The sequence below is a fragment of the Rhinolophus hipposideros genome (assembly GCF_964194185.1).
Source record: "Rhinolophus hipposideros genome assembly, chromosome: 7".
Classification (NCBI taxonomy): domain Eukaryota; kingdom Metazoa; phylum Chordata; class Mammalia; order Chiroptera; family Rhinolophidae; genus Rhinolophus; species Rhinolophus hipposideros.
The window spans coordinates 26873374-26897292 of record NC_138053.1 but is presented as its reverse complement, the minus strand read 5'-3'; the positions used below and the strand labels follow the sequence as shown (position 1 = coordinate 26897292).

General features: G+C 33.5%; 1 protein-coding gene across 5 annotated transcripts in view; it reads left to right on the top strand.

Moving 5' to 3' along the window:
• Positions 1 to 23919, top strand: part of FER (FER tyrosine kinase) — a 375071-nt gene that overhangs the window by 184360 nt on the left and 166792 nt on the right. For all 5 annotated transcript variants that reach the window (XR_013993676.1, XM_081054207.1, XM_081054206.1 and 2 more), the window contains one exon: positions 4549 to 4671. Coding sequence is in view for 4 of the 5 variants with exons in the window: in XM_081054207.1 (XP_080910333.1) it covers positions 4549 to 4671 (123 nt within the window). In the remaining variant the exon portion in view is untranslated. The remainder of the gene's footprint in view (positions 1 to 4548; positions 4672 to 23919) is intronic.

Genomic DNA, 23919 nt, shown 5'->3' with positions numbered 1-23919 from the left:
TCATACCATATTTTTATTCATACTTATTTTTTATGATATGTGACATTTAAAATGTAATTAAATTGTATTCAAAAAACGATCTTTGTAGAAATTTATTCTGTGCTACTATTTATTTATTTCTTTTTTTTGTAATTCTTATAAGAGATCATTTGTAGAAATCTTAGCTCCAAAGAGAAGACTCTTATTTAAAAGTTAGTATGGATTCTTTCTGCCATATTATTGTTAAAACCATAAAAAAAAAAAAAAAAAAAAACCTAAAAATTCCATCTGTATGTGAAACCAACCTCGAGTCATTGGAACTATACAAAATTTATACAGATCTATACAAGTATAATATTCAGAATTTTGAGTGTATCAACAAAGAAGTCCTCAATAATTTTGGTGAATGTACTATTCCTGACCTTTCAGTTGCTTAGGTAAACTTTTTAAGCATACAGTTTTAATATTGTTTGAGATTCATTACTTCATCTTTTTTTTAATTAAAGATTATTGGGGTGACAATTATGAGTAAAGTTACATAGATTTCAGGTGTACAATTCTGTGATACATCATCTATATATCACTCTGTGTGTTCACCACCCAGAGTCAGTTCTTTCATCATCATATATTTCATGATATATTTGCCCTCATCTACCACCCTCGCCCCCCTTACCCTCTGGTAACCACTAAAGTATTATCCTCGTCTATGAGTTTTTGTTTCTTCATTTGTTTGTCTTGTTCTTTTGTTGTTTTCAGTTTTATATCCCACATATCAGTGAAATCATGGTTCTCTACTTTTTCTGTCTGACTTATTTCACTTAGCATAATAATCTCAAGATCCACCCATGTTGTTGCAAATGGTACTATTTCATCTTTTCTTATGGCAGAATAGCATTCCATTGTGTATATGTACCACATCTTCTTTATCTATTCACCTATCAAAGGACACTTTTGTTGTTTCCATGTCTTGGCCATCATAAATCAAGTGGCAATGAACATTGGAGCACATATGTCTTTATGGATGTTTTCAGATTTTTTGGGGTAGATACTCAGGAGAGGGATTGCTGGGTCATATGGTATGGGAGAAGATTTTTGCAAGCAACACCTCTAATAAGGGGCTAATATCCAAAATATATGAGGAACTCATACAACTCAACAACAACAACAACAAAAAAACAATCCAATTAAAAAATGGGCAGAGGACCTGAAGAGACATTTCTCCAAAGAGGACATACAAATAGCCAACAGACATATGAAAAGATGCTCAACATCACTGCTCATCAGAGAAATGCAAATAAAAACCCCAATGAGATATCACCTCACCCCAGTCAGAATGGCTATCATCAACAAGACAAATAGTTACAAGTGTTGGAGAGGCTGTGGAGTAAAAGGAACCCTCAGACACTGTTGGTGGGAATGCAGATTGGTGCAGCCACTATGGAAGGCAGTGTGGAGGTTCCTCAAAAAACTAAGAATAGAATCACCATACTTTCATCTTTAAGAAAGTGAGTTAATTGGTTTTGCACTCAAAACTTCACGGATGTCAGTGATTGCTTTAAAAAAATAATTGCTATGGATCAGTTTCTTATGTTAGCCCATGAAGGGAGTACTGCAGTTTGTATCACTCACTGCATTAGTCCATCTAAATTACTCGGTCAATGGCAGAAAACTGCCTTAAGAAACGGATACTGAAAATTCCCATTATTTTATTCACTGATTCTCTAGTTATAAGAGGCATATTAGACGTTTACATAAGACATATGACACTGTTGTCTGATTTGAAATTTCATGCTGTGTGAACTTCACTCAATTTTATTAAGCATTGTACTTCAGTGTCTTGAATTTGCATGATATTGTGAACTTTATAGTCTTCATTTCTTATTTAAGTTGTCTCTTTCACTTTACAGTCATTTTGTATGCCTTGCATGTCATTCAATCATGCATGTTTATTTATGCAGGAAATATATGCCACACACTGTTCTAGACCATGATGAACAAAATAAATGTAAAAATTTATCACCCCATGAGCTTATATTCTAGAGGAGGAGATAGACAATAAACAGGGTAAGTAAGTAAAATACATATGAAGTCAGTGATAAATTGTAAGGAGAAAAATTCAATAAGGAAAAGGAGGTAAGAAATGTAGTTGGGGTTAGAAAATGGATATGAATATTGTGTAGGGTGGCCAGAGTAGACCTCATTGAAAAGATAACATTTGATGAGAGATCGGATGGGGGTAAGGGAGCCATTACCCATGTGACCATCTGAGGAACTATATCAAGCAGCAAATGTAAACATCCAGAGGAAGGAATGCATAGCCTGCATTTATAAAACAAGAAGGAAATGAGTGTTGCTGCAGTGGTGAGAGGTAGTGGTAAGGTATGAGGTAAGAGAGATAATAGGACTCAGATCATATAGAGTCTTATAAACTACGGTAAACACTTTGGCTTTTATTCTGAGGGTAATAAGAATTTTGAGCAAAGTAATGGAATGATGATATAACAGGATCCCCTGAATTCTATGTTAAGAGTAGACTGAAGGAAGACAAAGGGAGAAAATAAAGGGAGAAAATATATACACATATGTGTTATATACGTATATATAAATATACGTATATATTTACGTATATTTATATATACGTATATACACATATATGTATATATATAAAATGTACACTTTACATAAAATTATATTAAGGAATAATTAACAAATATAATTGTATGTACTTAAAATGTACATCATAATGATTTGGTATATATTGTAGAATGATTACCAAGATCAAGATAATTACCACACCCATCACCTCACATACTTAACTCTTTTTTTGTGTATGTATGTGTGGTGAAAATGCTTCAGATCTACTCAGCAACTTTCAAATATACAATACTGTATATTTGGTTAAAATATTGTCATTGTTATTACATGCTACATATTTATAACATTTTACATTTCTTCATTGCTTAATTTTATATAGGAATGTATGGTGAGTTTTTAGGATATTTGATTATAGATAATCATTTTTTTTTTAGAAAGTGTAATTTACACTTTCAAGTGTTCTCTGAAAATGTTTATTTTCATATACTCAGATTTGGAATGATTTTTGTATTCCAAGGTTTATTATTTGTATGGTGATTTAATAATTGAGTGTGTAGCATGTACCGTATTACTGGGTGGTGGTTTGCATGTTAATATTTAGTCAAGCCTCACACTTATTCTGTGAGGAGGTGCAAATATTATTTCTGTTTCACCAATGAATAAAATGAGACACTGAGAGAACTTGCTCAGCCCATTGCACACCTAGTAATATATTAGTCTCTTCAGTGAGAAATATTGTTAAGCATTATTGCTAATATATCAGAGGCCTGACTGTGATGTACAAAAATTTAGGGGACAATTTATTAACAATTGTACTGAATTCAGTCTAACATAAAGTGCTTTGAATTGAGTGGTATTCTATAGTTAAGTGTTAAAGTAAGCTAATGCATGTTTGTTTGTTCTGAACTTGATGAAACAGAAATATTAATTTAAAATTGCATATAAATTAAATTCTGGTAAATTGAATCTGATTTTATGCTATGGAAAGGAGTTTTGAGGTTTTTATCCTTTAACTGGAAAAATTATCTTTTAGTAATATCCAAATTGAAAACGTTTTGGAAGTTCTGATTTCTTAACATAGTTTTCTTAAAATGTAGCACACTTGTATCTGCATATGCATATCACCTGCATATGTACGTGTGAGCTCTTTCTGAATAATCAGATGTAAGCTTTCATTACATTACACTGCATTGCAATGCTTCTTATGATGAAAAGTATGACCAATAGATGATTTTTCTTGCTAAATGTATTGCTATCAATTTATCCATATGATAACTAACCTGCATGCCTATTGAAATACGAAGATAGAAAAAATCGGCAGAGTTTGGGAAAATGTTACTTACCTGGTGTTATGAAATCAAAAGTTCTAAGATTTGAGCATGCTGATTGATACATGCAGTTCTGTCACTGATGCATTTCATTTAACAAGTGTGTGAATGACCATCATTTTGGTGAAAGAGTAATACATGAATAACCCCCAGTGGAGAAAATTCAGTTAATACTATATTGATAAATAAGAAATAAATGATCAGAGATTTTCTTAAAATAATATATTGGACATGCTTCTTCAAACTTTTGACATTATTTTGACATTATTTTGCATCTTGAAAGTTTTATAAAATGGAACATATATGTAAGCATATCACTGTCCCATAACTCAAATGTATCTCATATTTTATTTCCTTTGATTATCATTTTAGCAAAATACATTCCAGGTGTTTTTTTTTCGTGTTTTTTTTAACCAATTTGAATTACATTTAATCATTATGAAAATTAATTTCTTGATGGAAAGGTAGACATTGTTTTTATTTTTACCATCTTAACCATTTTTAAGTGTATAGTTTAGTAGGGTTGAGTATATTCACATTATTGTGCAACAGTAGTTTTTCTTAAATGAAACGTAACTTACTGATAAATGTAGTCATGCTGAAGCAGTGCCTTCATATTTATTCTACTTTATTGTTCTTTCTCCAGAATATGTATCGATTTGAAGGCACTGGGTTTTCAAACATCCCTCAACTTATAGATCATCACTATACAACGAAACAGGTCATCACTAAGAAATCTGGTGTAGTTCTGCTGAATCCTATTCCTAAGGTAGGTGCATATATACACTTTTTTAAAAAAATGTTTTATCAGTTAACATTTCCCACAGTAAATAAAGTTCTTAGATTATTTATAGAAGTTTGGAGACAAAAAGGCTTTTTGATTACCACCAGTGCAAATATAGTTGAAGCAATTTCCTTGGTTTTATTCAGGTGGGTTACCTTTTTATTCTGTGTTTGCTAAGTTACAAATGGCCTGTTTTTTATGTTTTTCTTCCCAGTTTTTCTTGAAAGATGAAGCTTGTCTTCACTTTATGAGGTTCAGTCTTTGGAAGGTTTAGTTTATAAAAGATTCTAAGATGTAGAAGTCAAAGAAAATGTCCAGCAGTCATGAATAAATTAGTATTTTAATTTTGGGTGTTAAGTTTACAATATGTTATAAGGTACTGGAACTTTTAAAAGCTATACTACTCTTCTCAAAGGCAGTAAATTATGACTTCCCTATGTGGAGCCAGGTAGCTGGGTAAAAGAGAGTTCTAGGTCATTTTTGCCTTTAACAACTCCATTATTCCACTTTGGTCCAGTCCCCACAGTTTTTACCTTAAAAACACAAACGTTTCTCATACCCACTCTTACCTCACAGATCTCTTAAAGCACATGAACGTCGTATGTCCTGTGATACTGTGTTTCCCCGAAAATAAGACCTAGCAGGACAATCAGCTTTAATGTGTCTTTTGAAGCAAAAATTAATATAAGACCCGGTATATAATTAATATAATATAATGTAATGTAATGTAATATAATATAAAATAATAATATAATAATATAATATAATACCAGGTCTTATATTAATTTTTGCTCAAAAGACACATTAGAGCTGATTGCCCGGCTAGGTCTTATTTTCAGGGAAACACGATGGTATCAGAGGACATACTACTTTCATGTGCTTTAAGAAATTTACGAGGTAAGGAGTGGATATGAGGAAGGTTTTGTGCTTTTAAGGTAAAAACTGTGGGGCCTAGACCAAAGTGGAACAAGGAAGTTGGCTTAGCTTCTGAACATTTCGATGTTGAAGGAATTGGGTTGGAGTCGGCAAGAGCCCTTTTTACTGGGGGCTCTTTAATATGAAGAATAGTGTAGCAATAGGGAAGTCATAAAACCTGGTAGGTTAATATTTGCTGATTTGGTTTTTATATATCTAGGGATGAATTTTAATATGGACGAAGTCTTATTCCCAAGAACGCTCGTGTATAATCCAGATTCAGCAAAGGAAATTTAAAAAACAATTGTACTTCCCTTTGTTAGTCTAGAACATAATGCCAATATTTGTGTTTGTATTTTATTACTCAGTCTTTACTTACGGGCTGAGCTTAAAACATTCCTCTCACAGACGATTTTGACGGTTGCTAAACACTAATTCTGTGGCTAGGGAATTAACCTCCTTGCACAATTTTCTAGAATTATTAGTTTGGCTCATTTTTTTTGTTAGTATTTTACCATTCACTTCCCCCCCCCCACTTTAATTGCATAAAACCCTATAAAAATTGTCTTTTAGTCTGGAACAGGTTGTCACATTTTTTGCTCTAGGAAAAAATAGTCTGTCCACATTTTCTCTCCCATCAATGAATAACTGCAATTGTTTTGCAGAATTCTAAGGGCTCTTTTTTTAAGTTAAGGTGATCTATTCTCATGGCTTCATTTACTATTTATACATCAGTGACATGCAAACTTATATTTATAGTTCAGACATTATATTTCCCCAAACTAATGTTTTTCTACTAAATACCTAAAAGTGAGTTTAGCACCTTTAACTCCAAAATTTGTTCTTTCTTTTTTAGTAAATGATACTACCAAATATTCAGCTGCTCAAACCATAAAACAGACACATAAAAATGCAGATCTTGCCTTGAGTAGGAATATGTAATTTCAAATAAAGCTGCATCTCTTGCTATATAAAATTTTTCATGACAACAAGTCTAGATGTGTGGAGCAGATTCTCTGGACTGTTCCATGGCCAGTTGTTCTCTTTCTCCCAAACCCCCAACACTGGCCATGGAGCTGATTATCTTATCATTTTATGGTACTAGCTATGGAATGACTATAAACAGAAAGCTATAGAAGATTAAGGGGCTATATATGATTGTTTTATGAGGTGGAGATTCAAAGGTTTTATAGCCAACTATTAACCTGATCTAAAGTACTGATATTTGAAATATGCAAGTCATTATCGCTGTTGTAAATATTGTTAAACACTTGATTTAAAGAATCTTGTTACTCTTTTACATGAAAATCACAAAGCAGAGGTTGTGAAAGTTAGGTAATTTTCAGTTATGAGCAAAGGATAAACTGATATGGATTTTGCTATGGTTGTATTATCTGTTATGTATCTTCCTTTGAGAAGTTATTTGTACTCCTATAATTGGAATCTATTTCTTGATTTAATTTGTGTAAGAAGTTAATGTCTTTCACCACATAATGTGCTGTAAAACATCTAATTTCCATCTTGCCAGGCTTCCTTTTTAGCCTACATAAAGAGTGCTATTTTGGTCTCAATATAATTTCTGTTTATAGCAACTTATTTCTAAGACTCTTCTCATTTATTTCTCTTACCCATAAAAATATAAATATATCATCATAATGCCAAACTAGAGGACACGGTGACCAAAGTAGTCTCTTTCTTATCTTCAGAGATAAAGCAACTAGACAATTTAGAGATAGACAAATAATTTAACTGGTAATAAAGCCAGTGGTGCCCAAGACAATCATCTCTTACCCTCCACTGGCTGATTTTTCCTATACTGCTTCCCAAAGCCTGTATAAAGATATGGAAGATAAAAGGCATTGTTGTAAACAGGAGTTATTGATCACCTATTATCATCATCCTTATATTGAATATAAAGATGGCCTGTTCTTACACATTGGCTATGCACACAGTCTGTTCTTAGTGCAGTTTCTGTTAGGATGTCACTATCAGAGAGGCCTTTTCTGACTACCATGTGTGAAATAACACATCTCCTTAGTTCCCCTCTTCTACTTCTTAGTTTCTCTCTGTTACGGTTATGTTTACCTGACATTATATTGTAGGATGCATTTTTAGTTGTCTGTCTTCCCCAAGTGAAATATAAGTTTCATATGTGCCAGAATTACATTTCACAATTAATGCAGCTGTATCTCAGTACCTAGAACACTGCTGACCCATAGCAGTTGTTCAGTAAATATTTGTTGAAGAATTGGATTCACTGAACAATTGCTAGGAGCCAGGTACTTGCTGAGCTTTTTATGTGCATTACCTCATTTAACCCTTATATGAAGGGTTGTTCCTATGAAGAATTGTTATGTACCCCATACAATATTGTGATTAACCACACACAATATTATGAATGAGGAGCTGAAGCTTAATATGGTAAATGACTTACACAAGGTAACGCAACTGGTAAGAGGCAGAGCTGAGACTGGAGCCCATGTTCTTAACTACTATCTGTCTAGATTGTAGAGTCTAGGCTTTATAGAGACCACCATAAACTGTTTATTTTAAGGAACATGGAAGTCGGTTCAAGGGGAAGGAAGTATCTTTGATTCCATAAAAGGTTAAATTGAAAAAGATTTTAACATCCAAAATTATAGTATAAGTCTCTATAAAAGGAACACCATTAAACAGTAATATTGGGTTGGAGATCTACGAACTGAGGTAAAATTTAAGGCTTGGTAAAATATAGGTTAGAAAGACATCAAGTTCAACTTTAACACTTAAATCATACTTTGAAAGTTTATTTTCCTTGTTTAATATTTCTTCAGAGTTAGCTGTTTTTCAAAAGAAATTTCTTTTTGAATGGGAATTAAAGTTCATGATTAAATTCAGGGGAGTAGGGCAGCCAGCCATTAAGTTGAGTCTTAGACAAATGACTTGCCTGCCAGCTTAAATCAGTACTTGTGGCTTTTTATTAGAATTTGGTATAGGTTGCCAGAATATTAGAGGCAGATTTTTTGAGAGGAGAGTAAATCTTTCTGTGACTGAAACTACTGACTTGTAATGAGGAGACAGCCTAGTGCCAATAGCATTCATGATCAGACAGATGCAAACAAGAGACAGTTCATAAGAGAAGAAAATTGTACTTTTAATTAGGTACGCTATTCATTTTTTTTCAGTTTTAGATCTCTTAATTACTATTTATTTTGCCATACTTAAGTATTACTTCTCCCAATATTACTGTTTCATGATTTTCCTTTCCTAGAAGCTTTTGATAGTTTTTGATATGTTTAAGTCCTTCTCAATTTAACATTTTAAGAAATTAAAGAGACTTCTTTTTTCTTAAATCTATGTCCATGTGCCTTAATTCCTTAATTATTTAATGAAGTTAAAATAATTTATAATTTTAATAAAGAGAAGATTGGAAAATATATGTGATTCACTATATATTGCTTTAGCAAATATTTACTTAACACTCATTCTGTGCTGGGCAGTGTTCTGTATTATGTCAGAGTACAATACATGCTGTGAAAATGAAGCAGGTCAAGGAGATAATGACCTGATGAGAGCACAAGGGGTATGTAGGGTGTGTGTGTAGAGGAGAGTAGCATTTTTTTGTTTTTGTTTTTAATGGTGTCCAAAGAAGACCTCCTAATGAATTTTGAGGAGAAATGTGAATCAAAACAAGCAGTTATCTGTTTGGGTATATGCAGGGGTAATTGTAAAAGTATTTAACAGTTAGTACAACATGAACAGTTAGTACAACATCTATTAGAACAGATGACAACTTTAAGCTGGTAGAGCCGTAGTGTGGTATGTATCGACCGGATATCCTCCATGAGTGTCTGGGGTGTATTTCTTGGTATAACTGAGGAACTGCAGAGGCTAGCATGGCAGAAAAATGGTAGAAGGGGAGATTAATGGGAAGTGAGCACCAATTCAGATTAATTTAATAACTAATTTATATTATTTTAAAAGGTCATTGTTTATTATATGATTTTAGAAATTCACTACATTTGAGTAGAAACCCAGCATAAAATTTTATAAGTTTTCATAGTGGGTCTCAAAAACAAAAGATTTGTATTTAATAGTGCTAGTGAATGTCAAGGGAATATTTTTGTAGTAATATGGCTGTCCAAAAAAGTTAAGAGTAAAACCCCTGATTTTAGTTTCCAAAAACTTTCCCCCCCTAGTCCATTATTCTTTTTTTGTTTTTCCCCCACATCACCAAGCAATTAACGCACTTCTGACACAGTCTACCTGAAGACAGAGTGAGATCCCATAAGTAAAGGCTCAGTCAGATCCCATAAGTAAAGGTGAAAAGACTGCCATCACCTCCCAACTTCAGACACCAATCACAAGTCCAAGTTATCACCTGTGCTTCTGACCAACTGGTTTATGGATTGGAGGTTCCAATGACCCACTCCTTGGGTGTGATTAATTTGCTAGAGTAGCTCACAGAAATATTTTACTTATCTGATGATCAGTTTATTATAAAAGGATGTAACTCAGGAATAGTCACATGGAAGAGATACACAGGGCAAGGTACCGTGTTTCCCCCAAAATAAGACCTAGCCAGACAATCAGCTCTAATGCGTCTTTTGGAGCAAAAATTAATATAAGACCCGGTCATATTTTACTATGAAAGCTCCACCTCTGTAATCACAAGGTCGGTTCCTCTGACAACCAGCCCCCACCTTAGGTCACTTACGGGCTTTCCAAAGTCATCTCCCTCACATAAGAAAAGATTCTTTTATGGTCCTCAGCACTTATGAATTTTCCAGGGCTTTAGGAGCTCTGTGCCAGAAATGGGATCTCAGACCAAATATAATTTCTTACTATAAGTCACAATATTGCACTCATTAATATTATTTTTGGAGTTACCTAGCCAACTGTGTTGTCAATTGTATGGGGTTTCTAAAAAGTGCTGTGTGTTTAAAATTTGTAGCTACCATAAGAGTGATATTTTGGTATCTCTTGAAAATGAGGTAATTAACTGTCTTGTCAAATTAGATATCCAGTAAGGGAAACCCCAAGTTTGGAGAAAAAGTTCTGACCTAGAATACTTACTATTTAATTGCATCTTTTAGATCAAGTATTAAGTCCATTGAGAGAAGACCACACAAAAGTTACAAAATGTTCTCTTTAGGACGTTCATGAAAAACATAAATCTCCATGTGGACCTCTGATATGAGCAAAAAGAATTCTATTTTAAATGCCAGTTTTCAACACTACCTACCACGTGACCTGGAGCAAGTCAGCCAGCCTCATCTTCAGCTCACAGTAACCCCACATGGGTGTTTTAAAGATCTTGTGAGAAAGATCTCTGTGGATATCTTTTGAAACTGAAATACCATATACTTTCTTATTTAAAAACTTTTTTTCACGACAGATGGAACAGAAGGCCAATTTGGAAGATTTTAATTTGTGAAGGAATAAAACATTTATTGGGTGCTTAGTGTGTTGATAACACTCTACCTCTATTACTTTACTAACTCTTTTCAACAGCTGTGAACCGAGTATTAGTATTACCCACATTATTAGGTGAGGAAACTATACACGGTGGTGGTAATTCTAAAAAATATCTTAATTTTCAGTCCAGTAGTCAGAATGTCTGCTTTCCTGTTAGGTTTTCAAACAGTTGTTTGGAATACAATGTTGGTTTGACCCAGTCCAAAGATTATTTTGCCCAGTTTAAATATTCCAGATTTGAGGAGTAAGATGTACAAGGCAGTTCCTCTGCCATGGCAGCTCCTCCGACTCCATTTTGAAGTGTCTCTATTTACATTATTTTTCACACAATGTTAGACTCAAAAAATTAATAGTCCTTGGAGGCCACTAACGGTCCTTAAGTAATCCCTTAAGGGTATTTCCTCCATAAACCTACCTCAAACTTTCTTAACTATCATGATGTTTTCAATTTGAGGAGCCAGGTTTTTCGGAAATGTGTTCCATACATTTCCTGTCTGCCCTATAAATATTTGAGGGATGATGGAAATAGGCAGAAGAGGTTAAAAGAATAAGTCATTGGAATTTTTTTAATGCAGGTTGAAGGACAGGATTTGGTATTTATAGTACAAACATTGCCTGAAGTATGTCATTTCATCAGTGAATATTTGATGTTATTTTTTAGAAAATCTGGACATTCACTAAATGCTTGATATTATATTTGAAAAAATGTTAAAACCAAAAGACTTTAATGTTTTGTTTTAGAGCAATATAGAAATTTTAGCTTTTAGTGTTTCCAAAATGGGACATGGTTTTGGTTTATGAATGAGATCCCTTTGGAAATACTGCATTTCCCCGAAAATAAGACCTACCCCGAAAATAAGCCCCAGTTAAGATCGTCAGCCAGACAGATTAGTATATTATGACGATGTTCCAGGAGAAGATGACATGACTGTATTTGAATAAATGTAGATTGTTGTACAAGAAAAAATAAGACATCCACTGAAAATACGCCCTAATGTGTCTTTTGGAGCAAAAATTAATATAAAACCTGGTCTTATTTTTGGGCAAACAAGGTAAGATATGTTTTTTTTTTTCAGTTCCATTTGTACAATAGTTTATTTTCTATATTTTCATTTTCTATTTCTATTGCTTTATATTAGAAATTACTATTGTATGTGGTTATGATGCTCTTACAAATTTCACAAATATTTTTAAGTACAGATAGAAAACATTTCTAGTACACTCTTATTCAGCTTGTATGTATTTTATCCTACTGAGAATTATATGTCATTCGTTCCATAAAATTCATTTGGCACCTTGATGAGATTTCTGTTTGATATTAACTTTAAAGTGGTGAGGCAATCTTATGTAACATTTAATATTCTTTATTTGCAAATTACTGTCCTGTGTTAACCCATTTAAAAAGTGAAAACGAAATACAAGAACAGGCATTGCTTGTTTTCACTTAAAAAAGAAAAATGCTTATTTTTCTTTGCCATATTAACTAAATTCATGTTCACCTTCTTCTACGTTGTCCTTGAAGAGAACAATTTAATTGTGCCACAAAGACTTCTCCCACATCCTACTTTACTTAAGTAGAAAAATTTGCATGCTAGGAATTTTAATGACATTGAAATTACAGGATTTAAATTAGAAAGACCAAAGACATTAAAAATATATCTGCAAGTGATTTTTAAAAATGGAAAGCCTCATTCACATGTAAGCCTTAGAGAAAATGAAACTTCAAATTCTTCTTTGTTATTTACGTAACAAAAGATATATATTAAAACTAGACCCAGGATGAGGTCTTATAACAGAAACACCCATACAGAGAAATTACAACCTTGTAGATATCCTTGATCCTTGATTGTTGACTATTTAATGAGAAATAGAATCAGTATCAATAAAGATCTGTTATAATTTATTATAGGTCTCTTAGTAACAAAATACCCTTATATTTTAATCATGACCCTCACTGTTTTATGGTTTTAAACCATTAGAGGTATTTTCAAATGGTGGACTCTAGAGGTATGATTTTATCAATACTTTTTAGTAATATTATGTTCTCTTGTATATATGTTCTCTGTATCTTTCTTTCCCCCCAGAATCACTTCATTTGGAGACATAAGAATCATTTTTTAATGTCCATAATATTGAACTGGCAATAGAGTTTTTTGAGTCTTTTCTAGAAATATCTTTCAAAAGACTCCTCCACTCCTATTGCAATTTTGAATGTGAGGTTTCTGGAAGGTCATCAGTGTTCATCTGAAATAAATAGGTCAGAATTTTCTAGGGATCCACAGGTTTTAAGCATGGCTCTGTCTCTTCAGTTAGCATTCAACAAATACATGCTGAGTGCCTGTTATGTAATAGAAACTATATTATCTGCTAAAGATACAGTGATGACAATGACAATCTGTGTCCCCAAAGAAATTAAGAGTCTGATTGCGAGGACAGATAAGTAAATAAGAATTATGATCAAGGTGATGAAACCCTATTGTAGAGGAACTTCATGGTATTTTAGAGGACATAAGAAGGCCTGCTACTTTGACAGTTCAGGGAAGACCTCCAAGAGTTGTGAAGGATTACTGAGGGTGTACCAGTGAAGGATTGGCAGAGCTTAGTGTTCCAGAAAAGGAGCTGCTTCTAATCATGGGATGAGAAACTCTGTGGCACATTTGAGGGACTTAAGCATTCTAATTTAGATACCTGTAAAAGAGAATATAGTAGTCATCAGCGGGAAGAGGGAAGAAGAGGTGTGGTAGGCAGAATAATGTCTGCCCAAAGTGTCTATGTCTCAAAGCCCTGAAACTGGATGTGTTCTATTACATAGCAGAAGGGACTGCAGATGTGATTATGTTAAGCACCTTGAAATGGAGCGATAATCCTGGATTATCCAGATGGGCTCAATGTAATCAGAAGAATCCTTATAAGGAAAGAGGGTGGCAGACAAGACAGACAAGAAAAAAATGTGACTGTAGAAGTATTGGTTGAACTCATGCATCCAAGAGCCAAGGAATGTGAGCAGCCTCTAGAAGTTGGAAAAGTCAAGGAACTGAGTCTCCCCTAAAGCTTCCAGAAAGAATGCAGGAGATCTGGAAACACCTGGATTTTAGCCCCAGGAGACCTATTTTGAACTTCTGAGCTCCAGAATTGTAAGATAATCAATTTGTGTTGCTTTAAGCTGATAAATTTGTGATAATTTGTTAACAGCAGCAATAGAAAACTGATACAGGAAGTGAGATTAGAGAAGTTAAAAGGTGCCAAGTAATAACTGCTTCATGCTAATGGTTGGTCTTTGTCTTATGGGCAGTAGGAAGCTTTGAATGATTTTATCATAGGAAAAGTCATAATCAGATTTGTATTTTCTGGAGACGATTATGACTTCATTGTGGAAACCAATTAGTGAATGGTTAATAGGTGAGATGTGGAAGTGGCAATGAATGTGAAAAGGTAGATTTGAGATTTAAAAAATGATTGGATATTTGTGGAGGCATTGATGGTTCGGTAAAATTGCAAATTATTAGCTTAGTTATCTGTCAGTCAAGAAGACTTTTCAAAGAATGTGGTGGGTGAGAGAGGGGTTTTTGGGATTCCTTTCAGGTTTATAATCTGAACAGCTAGGTGATGATGTCATAGACTAATCTAGCCAAAAACTAGGTTTTTTAGGAAATTTGGGGCATGTTGAGTATTAAATATGTTTGACACTTTCAAATAGATTGAACTGTAAAGAGATAGGTATACACATATCTATAATTTAGGAGTGGTCTCAGGGCCACAGATATACACTTGGGAGTCACCAACATGTAGGAAAAATACTTAAGGCTTAGAGGACATGAGAAAATATTTAGCATGAGAAGAGGGCCTGGGACAGATAGTGCAGAGATAGAGAAAGGAGACTCCAGTGGTCTCTCTTACCCACCCCTTCCTCTCCACTTCCGTTTCCTTCTTACTTATACAGACTTTCATCACTTTCAAGCTGTATTGCTGACAATTCATTTACCTGTCTTTCCTTTAGAATCTTTCCCCCTCTCTTGTCACTAGATTGACCTTTCTAAAATAACATTTTATCATATCAGGTTCCTATTTTAAAAACCTTTTATTTGCTTTGTGAATCAATGCAGGCTTCTTAATCTATCCAGGATTATTTTCTGACCTGATCCTAGTTCATCTGTCCAATTTAGTCCCTTCTTCCTGGTCTCTGTTTTTTCCCTTTTCCTTTAGTCATCTTGTCTGAATGCACATATAAGACTATGGAACCTCCAAGTCAACATATACGAACAGGAACTCGTTATGTCCATTCACTCCTTTATTCCCTCACTGGCCCTGCTTCTCCACCTTGGCCATTGTTAGCACCACTCATTCCAGCATGTAAGCTACACACGTAAAACCGTATTTGGAACATTCACATACTTCTCATTTCCCCTCATCCTTCACAGTTAATGAATCATGAATTCCTGAAACTTCTACCTCATAAATGGCTTTCAAGTCTGTTACCTCCTTGACTTCCTCTTGCTGTTGTTACCTTAGCAGAGGCCATCGTTGATCTGGGTCCAAGATTCTTCTGAAGAGTCTGTTGTTTCTCATGATCGTTAATTCTTTGCCCTACTGCCATGTTTACATGTTTGGAACGTCTAAAGTAATAACTGATCATGTTATGTGAATGTTTAAAATACCCTATTGGATCCACATTTCCTATCGATCAGGTTGAAACATCCTAGGATATAAGGACCCTTTGTGATCTAACTTCTATCAGCCTTTCCAGTTGTTTCTCCAGCCTATCCTTCACATGTCTGAAGTTGCAACTTACTGAAATCCCTTAAAATTCTCAGAATGTGATCTGCTGATTCATACTTTTCTATCATTGTAATGCTGCTTTCTTTTCCTAGAATGTATTTTGAGCATCGTTTCCTGTTTAAAGTTTTTCTTAACCCCATTAGTTCAAATTCGTTTCTCCTTTCTCTGTGCGTCCATAGAATTCTGCACAAGCCACGATGATATTATTTTGTAGTATTAACATTTTATTTTTTATGTACTATGAATTGTGGATCTTTGAAGTCAAGGACTGTATTAATTCACTTTTGTGTTCCTTAGCTTGGTTTACAGTGGCACACGAAAGGTGCTCAGGTAATGCCTCGAGTAGCACTAGATGCCTTAGACTGTGATATCAGTAGCCACCTTTGAGGAAAAGGCAATGAAACCAGAAAATATCCAAATTCGGAGAATTATAGGGAGTCTATATTTGGAAATACTATACAACTACCAATAGTTAAGGAAACAATTATTGTTCAATGATTCAGTGATTCCTTGTGTGTGTCATGCGTTCAGTGCTTATTTGTAGATAATTGAGTAAATTTCTCAGCTGGTAAGAAAGTGAAAATTATTCCCAGCCACCAGAGATCTTATGAATCAAAGTGTTTTCTTAGATATTTGGAGAAGCCCAAATCACTGATCTGATCCATGGCAAGTTGCATTTCCTTTATTAATCCCTTAGAAATTCTAGTTTGGAGTTAGAGGCAATTGAAAAATTGTTCTTCCCTTTAATGTTTTCTGGTTTATTTCCTGGAGCTGTATAGGCTGTACAGGCTGTTCAGAGGCTGATTCAGCCTGACACCTCCTCCACCAAATGTATCCTTACTAGCTTGTTTTTCTTGCTAGACTTTAGACAATATACTTGAACTCTTTCAAACCAAGTTTTTTTTTTTTTTTTTTTTTTTGTACTTGTTTCACCGTTGCTGTAAAATCAAGACAGTGAAAGCATTTTGTAAATTTATTGACACTTAGTATCATGTAGTATGCAATGAAGTTATGGCTAACTGGGTTGGAAAGTGTTATATCAATAGACTTGGGAAAATGTATTATCCATTAAGCTTTGGAAGCTTTAAAAATATCAAGATCTCTGGATACTAGGTCATCTTTTTTATAATCGCACAAAATTCCTTAATGTTCATTAGGTTCCTGTTACAGAAATATAAGTTTGACCTACATATATTCAACAGATGTGCGTGCAATCTGGGACAAAAGACTGGAGACACTATATCATTGTGTGGGTTACACGTTGAACTAATGAGTTATACTGAATTCATTCTGAAAATAGAAAAGAAATTAAGTGTATTATTGATGGTGAGAGATCATTTAGTAAACTTTAAGAAAATAGTGGGAAGGATTTGAAAGTCAAAGGTATTAAAATGTGAAAGTGGAACAATAACTGAAAAATGAAGAGTTTAGAAAGTCATTGTTTTTTAAGTAATGGGATTAGTAACAGACGTATCTCACATTTAAGTATTAAGTCAGATCCAAGAGTTCAAGACAGGTTACACAGCATTACTATGAGTATAGACAAAGAATTTTAAAAAATTATTTAAAAACTAATCCATATTGAAATATCCATTTTCTATCTAAGTATATCATTAACTGTTATATAAAATAACCATAATCCTCTTAATACTGGATATTATACGTTAGTTCTTTCCATTACTAGTAAAAAATTATTCATACTATGGGCCAATTTCACTTTGTTTACTGAGTAGCCAGAGAAGACATTATTATTTCTGTTTGGATAAATTTTTGCAATTGTTTTGTTTCCTCTATCTAATAGAAACCATCAAAGCCAAAATACCACTTAGTACCATTTCTTAATGCTATTTCACCTGAAATATATAAAAATGTGAAAGTTCATCCCAAATTCCCATATGAAGAACTAATATACTTGAAATTGCTTCATTATTCAGTCCTTTTGGCAAAAACATAGGTGACATTAAGAAGTCATGGTAAAGAAATATGGTGTTTGGGGATTTGGATAAATAAAAACAATGTGAATTTCAAATACTCTGCAGAAAATTAAAGATGTTTCTTATTATCACCAGATTCCCATAGTCTTAGGTGGTCATTGAATTCTCCAGTGGGTCTAGTATTGTTACTGAAAGCTGTGAAGAAGCAAAAGACAGGTAAATTCGGGCTTAAGATGTGTTGTTCCACAGACATGACCTGCAACCTAATAAGGTCTCTTACTATTTGCTCAAATTTTAGTAAAAATGGAATATATGCTTTTTTAAAAGAGCAAAAGAATGACTGACTGGGTGGCCTTTTTTTAGAGAAGGTTTTCTAGAAGAGATTTGCATCATCATTTGAAGTAAATGCGTGGAAGTATGTTAATACTTCATGATTGTGTCAAAGGCACTAACGAATAGCTAAAGTCATCTTTTATTATAGTTCATAATAGAAGCTTAATTTGGTTTACTTCCATTGTTTAGTAATTGCAGTATTTAAACATTGTAAAAAGTCAGCTATGTAATATTAATCAGCAGATTGATTCATACGCTTCTTGCTTCATTCCAACAAAGGGTTTGGAGACTCTTGCAAAGATATATTTAATAAAACAGACTGAAAATGAGGGGATGATGAAACTGGTGTGAAGCAAAAGACACATAATAACATTTAATGAGGGTATAGTTATTATACAATTATGTTTATCAGAAGTTTCTCTAAGGAGATATACACCAGAAATTCAGTTCCAAGTTCATAAACAACAAAAGAGGAGAAAAAAGGGAAGAGCTTAGAAATGCATAGTTCTGAGATATGAGAAAATGTCTCCAGAATGTCTTTATTCAGGAGACCGACCAGCTTTTATTTAATAAATACTTCTGTATACTATATGCCATTTCTAAGTATTTTCCTCATTTAAATCTCAGAAAAACTCTAGGAGGTGGGTGTTATTATTTTTCTAGTTTTATAGATAAGGAAACTGAGGCACAGAGAAGTAGTTTTCTCAAAAATACATAGCTATTAAGTAGCAGAGCTTGGATTCCAACTCAAGCAATTTGCCTCCTGAGTATTTGCTCCTAACACTATGCTATGCTACCTCTCCAAGTGGTACAGAGGAGGGCAATGCCTGTAATTTCATCTTTATAATAGTATACTGAGTTTTTGTGACTATTTCTCATTACCGCCATCAATGATGCTAAGGACCAGTGAAATTGACTTAAGTTAGGAACTATCAGTACTTTTTCGCTTTTAGTTGTTGATCTCCCTTAGATTCACCTCCAAGACCACTGGTTTTGAAAAGTGTATCTGTCGCGTCCACATCACGAGAACTGATAGAAATGCAGATTTTTCTGGTCTCCAGAAAAATTTTCCAGCCCTACCAAATCAGAAACTCTGGAAGTTGGGGGCCCCGCTCTCCATTTTAAAAGTCCTGTAGGTGATTCTGATGCTCCCTAAAGTCTGAGAAGCACTAATCTAGATGGGAAAAAAAGAACTGTGCTGAACGTCTAAATTCTCTTCATTACCTTATCTCTGTAATTTAGACAGGAAGAATATAGGAGGAATTTGGAATAAAAGTAATTCTACCCTTGGAAATAAGAGAAGAAATCACATTTATCAGGGAACAGACTGGTAATTATTTGAGTTATAAGCAGTGACCTCTTTAAATTTTAATCATCTCAAAGCATCCTGATGATCAAGAATCAGTGAAGCAGAAATGCCTATTTTATGGCTTTTTGAAGAAGTTGATGTTCCAAAATTGATTTTTGCAGTCTCATCAGAATTCAAAAGAAAGAGACCTAAAAAAGATCTTCTGCCTGAACATTATTATTTTTGGTCTTCTTTTTTATGAGCTATATATTCACTGTAATCATTCTGAAGTGATTCTGAGACAGAACATGATAAAGTTCATCTGTTTAAGCATTATAATTTTTAAGTTTGTGTTTGGTTAGTCGTAGTTTAGATTGATCAAGAAAGCTAAACTGTAAACATTATTTCTTCAGAGAGATGTCCCTGACTTATTAGGAAAAACCAGATACCTCACTACACACTTTAAATTTCTTTCTCAACATTTTCCATTTTTTGGTAATTATACATTTCAGCCTCATTTTCTCACCTGTAAAATGGTGATTACCTTACCTTATCAGTTCTATTATCAATGAGATTTACACATGCGTAGAACATTTGCAGCTGTTTCTGTAGTTATTTGTTGAATACTAAGATACTGATCACTACGCAGTAAGTCCATGAGGGCAAGGATTTATGTATTTTGTGCATTGTGTTCCCTGGCACTTAGTGAGTACTCAGTTAATATTTGTTAAATGAATGAGTTGATGGATTGAATGATGCTAATCTTGTGGCACTATGGAATATATACAGTCCAGAGCAATTTTAGAGATAAGTGACAGTCACCCTTATTGTTTCTGGGGAAAGAGTCACTAGCACAAAATTACGAAACTAATAGCATTACTGACCAAAATTTATACGTAGTCCGTGACATAAAATATTTTCCCTGTCTTTTCTCTGCCTGTTTCCTCAAAACCCCTATTCTCTTACTTTACTGTCTGCTTCTGTTAAATGTCTTGATGCTTTTGGTCTAAACCAAGTTGAAATCTAATTATATTTTAAAATTGAGTTGGTTTTCGACAGAAATCTGGACAGCTGATTCATAGTATTCTTCTAGGTATGAAATATATGCAAAGTAGTAAATTAACTTTTGTTGTCTTATGACAGTGAAGTTTTTGACACGACAGTCTTTCTTAGCAGTTTTATCAACACATCAAGCAGATGAGTATTATTTCTAAGCCATATGGAACACCCAAGATGAGAGCACAGGGAACACTGGAGTTACTCATCCGAGTCTGCAGTAAAATTTGATTTTAGGCACTTTAGAATTTTAATGCTAGCAGAATCAAGTTCACAGAGGAGCAAGAGACGAATGGTGGTTTAAAAAGTTTCAAGTCCTTTTAGGTCAGCTAATGTGTTACCCAGGTCCTTCTTCCAAAAAAAAGGGTAGTCTTGTGAAACAGCTTAAGAAACCTACTCAAGGCTTTGCTAACACAGATAAACACTCACACTCACACATTTTTTCCCTCTTTGCTCTATCACCTTTCTCTCCTTTTCTTCCCCTCCTCCTCCTCCTCTTCCTCCTCTACCTTCTTCTCTCTCTCTCTCTCTAGCTCTCTCTCTCTCCCTCCCCCCCACTTTGGTCTCTTTCATGCAATTAGCAAATATTTATTTAGCACCTACTGTGCAACTGGTACTGGCAAGGCAGTAGAAAACAAAAACAGACGTGGTGCCTACTTTTCTTGAAACGTATGCTATTGAGACTGTTACACAAATTTTCATAAAATCATTCTCTTAGGCCACCTAATCCTACTAGTACTTTTCTATCTTCTTTGCTTGCCTTACTTTCTGAATACCTTTTCAGAAGTAAAAGATTACTAAAAGATTTCCTAGAACCCTTTATCTTATCTTTATTATTTCTTAAGCTTCCCTTTCTGGAGAGTTAAAGTTAGTGAAGGCAGTGATCTAAAGGAATATGGAAAAGAAAATTGAGATCATGCTCACCAGGTTTACAGATACTTGAATAGTAAAATTAACAATAAGTTAGAAGACAGAAACTTAAAAACTGAATAAAACATCACACCAAAAAGAGGTAGTAATATGCATCAGTATAAGTATCTTTAGGGACTGAATCTGAAAAATATAAAACCTGAATGAAAGGTTAACTAAGCATATTTGAAAATATTGAAGAAATTATATAGGAGATGAAATTGTTAACACAAGACGTGATGTTGGAGAATGAGCAAATCCAGTCAGTAGTTATTTCTGTACATTCTTCATAGTTAGACTTCCTTGGGAATTATGCCCACATCTTCTCATTACACTTAAAAATACACCGATATGAAAAATTACTATTCACCTCAAAGTATGTGGGGAAATAGGATAAAGAACATATCAAAAATCAATGGAGAAGGTAAGTATCTTTTAATCGATGGTAGGGAGATAAAGTAGTTAGCAGTTTGGTAAAGCATCAATTTCGATACTGCTCTCACAGCATATACATTCAAAATTGATTAGAATTGCCTATAAAAATCAAATCATAATAAAAAAGAAAATGGAACTTAATGTTTATAAATTTCTGGGCATGGTACTTCCAAAGTTAGAAAACACATAGAAAATAAAAAAAGGATAATGTGATCAGTTTTGATTATGTAACAATATACTAATCTTAAAAGGAAAAATGTCTAAGATAATAAGACAAATAACAAATTAGGAGTAGTGCTTATCATAGAAATAACCCATAAAAACGAGAAGACACATACTAAAAATCCAAGATTTAAATGGACAAAAGACGTGGGTTGACAGCTCACAGAGGACTACAATTGTTTAAACAAATGAATATGGAACGTGGCAGTTCAGTATAATCCTATTTGCAGACAAAGCTATAATTAGGTTTTATTTTTAAATAGTTTTAACAGAAATATTTTAAAAACCAATATGATGTCATCTTCATAAGACACGATAATGTAAGTTGCCTACTCTTTGAACTCTTAATCTTATTAACAGGAATGAATCCTAAGGAAAACGTCCTCAAATGGAAGAAAACTGGATGCCCAAAGCTACTCATTAAGTTGTTGTTTATAATAGCAAAATAAAAATCAGAACTAGTGATTATTAGACAAGATTATGGGAGTGCGTGAAGTGTTGATAATACTGATCTGTTGTTCGTTTTGGATTCCTTAACGCAGAGCAACAAGCATTGCCAAACTCCATTCTACAATAATATTTAAGTTCAGTTGGTTTATATTACAAATAAGAAAATGAAAATAATTAAGAAATATTAAGTTCTAAGCAAATACTATATTTGTGAATTCAGGGAAACATTGGCACTTATGAGCTTACTGAATATTTTGAAAAACTCTAGGTCATTTAGTGCACTCTTCTCCTTCATGCTATGAAATATTCCCCATCTGTCTAATTTTTTAAAAAGATGAACTTTAAGAAAAAAAAAAAGATGAACTTAGCTAATGCTACATATATGTATTTTTCCTTATTTGATCAGATTAGGATTTAAAAATTTTTTTTTTATTTCTTGTACATGACTATTTCTCTCACATTGTGTCTTGATGATTAGATATATGCCTTTGAAAAATGTCCAAGAAAGCAATAGTGCAAATATAATTATTTTAGTAGTATTTACATTATAAAAATTCCATGTAAGCATGAGAATACATAAATATTAATAAGAAAGACTTTAATTTGATATAGGTAGGCATTTAACATATTTCTGTTGAACAAGACCATTTGTACTGTATTCATACTTGTTTTAGTTATTTGTAAGCATTCACATCGTCCCTGTAATCAGTTCAAGGTCAAGGAGTATATCATCATGACTTTGTGTCCCTATAATGCCTTGAACTTACTAGAGACTCGGTATGTTTTTCAGCAAGTTTAGTTGATTTGGGCCATGACACAGATACAATCCATTTAATTTTTTTCTGTACATACAAAATAAGCATCTTCTTAACATTAACATATCAATAAAAGCCAATTTAAAAAAATAGCTTCATAATGAAATACAATACTGATGTATCGGAAAGCAAGCTAATCTTATATTATTCCTTTAGTAATTAACTCAGGCAATATTAAAAGAAAAACATGATTTTCCTAACTTGTTTTAACCTGTTGATTCTCATTGATGTGACACATGTATAGACATTGTAATTACACTGCAAAAAGCAGGTTGATAATTAATGTTATGTTTCAAAGTGCCAGATTCAAATTCTGTAAAAAGTATTGTGAATCATGTCTTCATTTATACTTAGCAGTATTTCAGCTTAGAAGATTATGATGACACTTGTCCTAGTATTGGTGTATGCATGTGTATATGTGTGTGCCTTGCTTAATATAGTTCAAAGGAAGGCAATCAGAAAGGTAAGGAGATTTGAAAAAAAAAATGCAGGTGAAGAGAGTATGAAGGAAATGAATGAGAAGATTAGAGAAAGTATAAATCTTTTAGAGGTATCAATAGGAATGACATTTTTGGTAGTTGAAACAGATGAAACGAGTAATAGTCTCTAGAGCAACATAGAACACACATCTTTATAAGGCCAG